General features: G+C 34.8%; 1 protein-coding gene across 1 annotated transcript in view; it reads right to left on the reverse strand.

The window, feature by feature from the left end:
- The window catches only part of LOC100366418 (cytochrome P450 4F3-like), a 54,246-nt gene extending 48,004 nt beyond the window's left edge, over positions 1 to 6,242 (reverse strand). The window contains exons 1-5 of the mRNA XM_085490972.1: positions 6,030 to 6,242; positions 3,792 to 3,939; positions 1,463 to 1,635; positions 996 to 1,117; positions 230 to 491 (exon numbers count right to left, since the gene is read on the reverse strand). Coding sequence (XP_085347098.1) covers positions 230 to 491; positions 996 to 1,117; positions 1,463 to 1,635; positions 3,792 to 3,939; positions 6,030 to 6,242 — 918 coding nt within the window. The remainder of the gene's footprint in view (positions 1 to 229; positions 492 to 995; positions 1,118 to 1,462; positions 1,636 to 3,791; positions 3,940 to 6,029) is intronic.

Here is a 6,242-nt window from a genome sequence, read left to right on the forward strand (position 1 = left end):
GTTACCTTGTGAATATTGTTTTGTTTTAAACTGTTTTAAGAAATACGCCAATGGGTGAAATGCATACAACATTCTTAAAATTTGCATATAACGATGACGTATTATTATAAGACTTATATCTAGAGACCCATCATACTTATTCCTATTTTACATTTTGGAACATTTGAACATCGGTGTGATCAGGATCGACTATAATTTCGTAGACATTATGAAAAATAAACGAAATTACCCTGGCCTCAAGTAGAATATCTAGGAAATCAATATATTTTCTTTTGTGTTTAATTCCGAGCTCTTTTTGCTCTTCCAATGCCTGCTTTCGTTGATGTATCACTGTTTTTGAGTGTCCGTGGACTTGACGTAGAGCTCTTCGCCATTTGTAACCACTGTACGTTAAATGGAAGATGAGATCACTGAAGTATGGTGGGAAGTTGATCCGATTAACTACCATTTCTGATAACTCATAAACTGCAGTAATGTATGGATTTGTGGACCTGCGAATATGAATATTTACGTTGGTAAAAAGAGGTTATATTTACTTTTAGTTTGTGTTTCCATGTAGCAACGTTGGAGCAGAGAAACACAAAAATCCATCCTATGTAGAATAACAACAGCAATACCTCGTGTGGAGAGTAGAGAATGTATATCAAGGAATGGCACAAAGTAAAGTCAGCAGGTGTTCGACCAGTAGCGGATCCAGAGGGGGGAGCAGGGGGCCATGCCCACCCCCAACGCATGACGATTCATATCATCTGGATTACGCATAACTTCTCTGTGATTTACGCCCTGCCATGTAGTTCCAAACGTGAAAATGACAAAGTGCACTATGTGTCAGCACTTGCACTTACCAAAAAGTCAGGAGAGACAACAGTGACACTCATTGTCGCCTGGCACCAAAAAATAAATATTTTACAATTACTATTATAATCATTTACTTAATCTATCTCAACTACTGAATTAAACATGGTTTATCTCTCAAAATAGATGGCTTAACTTACACCTCAGTTTGACAATGAGTCTCAATACTAAATATGCATTTCATCAAACTGTCCAGTGTCATCAGACTGACATGTTCGAACATCTCTATCATCCCATTGTCATATTGCTTCATCCATTTGTCCTGTAAATATAAAAAAGAAGCCTAATTTAATTTCAATAACGATAACGACGGAGAACGTTACTGTATAATATACATAATAGCAATACAAGTCAATGATTACACGTTTAATAAGCAATGTACACGTAAGTTAAGGTAGACTATAAAACAAATACGTTTAATATAGTTCTTAAAAGTGGGATGAAGTATACATTAAATCTGTCATTTGTTGTATTTTGCACCCAAATTTAAACCTAAAAATGACTCAAATGATTGACACTTATAACCGCAGTCTATGGGTTATAATTTGCATCTCATTTGCTATGCGGTAGATGCATTTGCCAAGCTGTTTAAAATGTTTTAACTCACCATCATCGTATGTGTACATTCATTGAATATATGTACATAGGGTCGCAATATGTCAAAATGGAATCCCGGTGTTAATAGACGTCTATTACGAAACCATTTACTTCCTTTACTTATCAGTAGTACATCTCCTAACCACGGTTTTACCATTCCATACGTAAATTCGTCTTTTGGTTCTGTTAGTGGTTAACAATAACATTTACTACTAAATGGATATATAATGAATAACGTGTATTTGCTTCACATCTGTTATGGCATGTTGGGTATATTTTTTGAATAGCAAATAAATTTGGTATTTTTACCAAGATAACTGACGGCCAATCACCTTCTGAGTGGAGCACGATCTACTGATGTAGGATTGGTTGAAGGTTAGAACGTCCAAATGTGTTTTTAAATTCAATAGATGTTTGTTTTGGTGTTTACTTCTATTTTCGACTATTCAATAGCTAATCATAAAATGTATTCTGCATGTAACAACTTATTTTCATAATACAAAAACATTTCCATTATGTATACAGCAAAAGCCATACTTAAATACAGATATATAGGTATAGGTTTAGACAAATGGATTTATACTGTTTGATCTTTTACAAAATACAAGAGTATCTCCCTTAAATGTAAAATATCTACATAAATCAAAATATGTTTGCCAATATTAGAGTGGTCCTTAGCTACCAGTGAGGCCGTGGTGGCGCCCTACGCATAATAAATGAGTGTCGCATGTCAAAATGCTATTTGAATAACACATTTTATAAGCTACAGAATATGTGTAAATAGAATCCGAGTCAATTACATTTATTCATGAAGATATGATTTAAGGTAGCGAGACTATTATTTGTGTTGAAAATTACGATTTTCACATTTATTTATTAATTGATGAACTGCACTATAAACTTTCATCTGATAAAGTCAACGTAACCTAGAATGTCATGTAAGTTGGTTAAAATGTAGATTTTCTGAAGGGAAGCAATGCAGCTTCAGTAGTGTTTTCCAAAATCAACAACACAGGTTTAATTTGTGTGCCTATAAGTTTCAAAGATTAACTCAAGACAAAGCAATGTTAGGATGTGTTATCAGTAGCTATCTGACACACAATTAGAGTTTCCAAACATTTGAGTGGTTTGTCTCCGCCCCTGTTTATTTCACAGATTAGTCATTTGCATATGAATGTGTCAAACACAAGGTCACACAGCCACTGAAAAAAATCATTGATTTTGGTGTTTTCATCTGCCGATTTTATCGAACGATAGCTATCCCATTCCTTTATTTTTTTAGTTTCCAATAGCCTTACACATTTGGATGGTCCTACACATGTTAAAACAGACCTTGATGGGAAAACAAATCGCTTGTGCAGATAAACAAGCTTGAAAATCTTTACTGTGACTTCATCGACGTTTTCTAGGAGTTTATGTTTTTCAAAATACAAGGTCTTTAACAAAAAATAACGTATACTTATTGTCGTTGGATTAACACCAAATTGTCACAGCTTTAAGGTGACAATGAGAGGAACTTGAATGTGTCCAGACAAACTATTTCATGGATTATTTACCAATGTGTTGTGGTTTGAGTTGGGGGCAATGCGACTAAAACAGAAATTAAAATTCAGGACACTACTTTTCAAAACGCGTTGCTTGAATAAAACTGACCAGACACATTCAATTTACCAGACTATTAAACAACTAGGAAAAGTGAAAAAAAAAACTTATTATCACCAGCATAAATGCGTAATTATTTTTTTTACAAAAAAAGTAATTTTTGTTTTTTGATTAAGTAACGCACCGTAGAATGCAGATACGGGTATGGCAAACACACCTTTGAAAAGCTTGAAGTCTGGCGATTCCAAAAATATATACTTTCCTGGGTCTATTTGTAGTCATTTGGTCACAATTAGAAGATGAAAACAAGTATGCAAATAATAGTCCCGCTACCTTAAACATAAACTTAATTTCAATAAGACTTGCTTATACGATCATTTAAATGACGGCTTTATATGATATATTTAAAACTAAACATTTAAATTCACAACATAGTTTACTGTGGTGTGTTGAGCAAAACAAACACTACTAAAATAAATATGTATTAAATATATTTTTTTAACCATATAGATCGTATTGAGTTTAAAGAAAGCTGTTTTAGAACTCATTTGTCATGGGTTGCCGTGGATTTTGGTTACTAATATTGTCGCGTCAGATGAGTCGTACCGACATGTTATTTACGTCACATGACATAAGAATTTATACAAGTATTGACCAATGCATTGCAATTATTTTAATAGGTAAACATAAGATAAAGCTAGTCTCTATGTAACGCTTAACGTAATATGTATACGCACCTGAGGAAGAAAGAACTGGTTTCATTGTGTCTGGATGATAACATATCAACAGTGCATGGAACGGACCTAACCACAGCTGGTCAGTGTATGGGAATATATCTGCCCTTTCAGCAATATCCTGAATCGTTTCCTCTGAATTCAATTTGACCTGAAACAATGTATTAACATACAAACATTAATTTATGAACAATATATCATTTCATGAAAATGGATACCATGGAATGTCGTGGCAAATTTCTAATATGTAATTTTTAATATAATATGTCTTATCTTGGTAATGAATAATATGTCATGATTATATGTCGTCATGGTCTTAGTCGATCAGTCGAGCACTCTATAAGACACAGCGCCCTGGGGAAAAATCCCCAAGACTATCGCAAGGCTGACCCAAGACTCTGTCCAAGACTGTGTCTCAAGACTGCCTTAGACTCTCCAGGACTGGACTGCGTCTATCGTGCTGTACTCGCCAAGACCAACTAAAAACTCTGTATTCACTTTCAAAACATTAACCAATTACAAAGCAGTATTAAGACTCTAAGGCGTGGCCTTCAATCATACAGCCAATCACACTAAGTACTGGACACGTCATATCTTTTGATTAATCGTTCACTACATTAATAAATTGCGAATATCAAACTGTCAGAAATAGTAGTCCGAATAGCGACGGTTATCTCGTAATTAGTTCCAAATCACTGAGTCGAGTTCCGTCCAGGACCTCGCCTGCCTAAACGATGACAGACGTAACACAACAATTCGCTAGTAATCAGCTAATTAAGTCGATTAACAGATACGCAAAAACAATTTCATCATACAAGCATCGTGCTATATATGAAGTGATGTCTTAACAGGTAGTATGTCATGTAAATGAATAATATTTCAAGTCATTGTAGTGGTTATTATGTTATGTCATATGTCGTGTCATTGTGATGGGTAATATATGTCAAATCACGATATATTTTATATCAAATTACACCTTTCCAACAAACCACCCGTGACAGCTGTGTTGTCAATTTCAATGATGTCATAACGTTTGTTGTGTAAGTAAAAATTTTGATTCACATTGATTTTCAATTCTAATTTTCTATTGATTTTTATCTACACAGGCAAACACAAGTCATTCCTCAGCTCACGAGAACGAGGAATATTTGTATTTATGATGTTGATCATTGCTGTGTCGGTGGGATTGCAATAATATGGGTGATTGCATGATGGTAGTGATAAGTAAAATAATATCAAGGGTATTTTCGATTATTTGAAGAGGGAAACCCCTGCTTCATCGAAGAGCAAAGTTCAATATTACTGGGCAGAGTACCCCGCACATTAATAATTGGCCTAGACTTGTTGAAGACATTTCAGAAGGGGTGACTCGCTAGAAGTATTCACCGTGACTCCGGACTTTTCATTCGGGTTTATACAACACTTGCAGAGACATTGTTTTTGAAAGTGCCCACAACAATGAAGATACTTCATTAAGCATAATCCGGTAAATATATTTTTAAACCTTCTGTTGCATACCATGTTACAATATTTACAATATTAGGTTTAGTTTCCGAAATTCACTATTTATTGTTCATGTTTTCTAAATTTCAGATTTTATTGTTCATAATTATATACAGTAATAAAACAGTTTTCCATTCTGAAACCATTTCCAGTTATTATGATTGTGTACATGACAGTTTTCCCCCACACATAATAACAATGTGTATGTTTCATGGATTAATAGGCTACTCTTTTGCTTCTATTCCAACTATATTTCTGGAAATATCACTTGCTGTGTATCATGCATATTTCGATATCCCACAATGTCTCGATTGCGTGTCTGGTAATTCTAACTAACTAATATTTCGCAAAATGTGCCCAGCCTCGCTTCTACCAGTCATTTGAGTCAACTCCCACATTGTCATTCACGGTGAAGGGTAATGCAGATATATTGTTTATTACATTCCCTTTCATTACTTAACAGATTTCGTGCCGAGGCAGTTATGGTTCACAACCATAACCAGTTCTCTTGTTTTGTACGGGTGAAGTAATGGCGAAATGCATGTATTTCCTCAAGCAAAAGTGTCGTCAGAGGGCGCAACTCAAAAGATATCAGACCGGGCACAATGACCTGAAACGAACTTGTCAACTTAGGACATTTTTTGAAAATATTGCTATTGAGGTGGATTTGGGTCACATGGTGGGATGGGATTTAAACCTAATGCAAATAACACGATATAATTTGTTAACACAACTTACCAGAAGTACATGTCCAAATATAGGATGTCTGTTTTCAATCGGGAAATCAGCGAACGCCTTCTCACTTGCCCATCTCATTTTTAGCAGCCTATAAAAAGTCGTGACTGCGTTGATGATGAAGAGTACAGCAAACGTCACAAATATAAAATCCACATATGGATAATTGGTTATAGTCGATAAGTGGATTAACGGTTTGAACACTGAAGAACCCAT

The sequence above is a fragment of the Saccoglossus kowalevskii genome, chromosome 16 (assembly GCF_978046115.1).
Source record: "Saccoglossus kowalevskii chromosome 16, keSacKowa6.1, whole genome shotgun sequence".
Lineage (NCBI taxonomy): Eukaryota > Metazoa > Hemichordata > Enteropneusta > Harrimaniidae > Saccoglossus > Saccoglossus kowalevskii.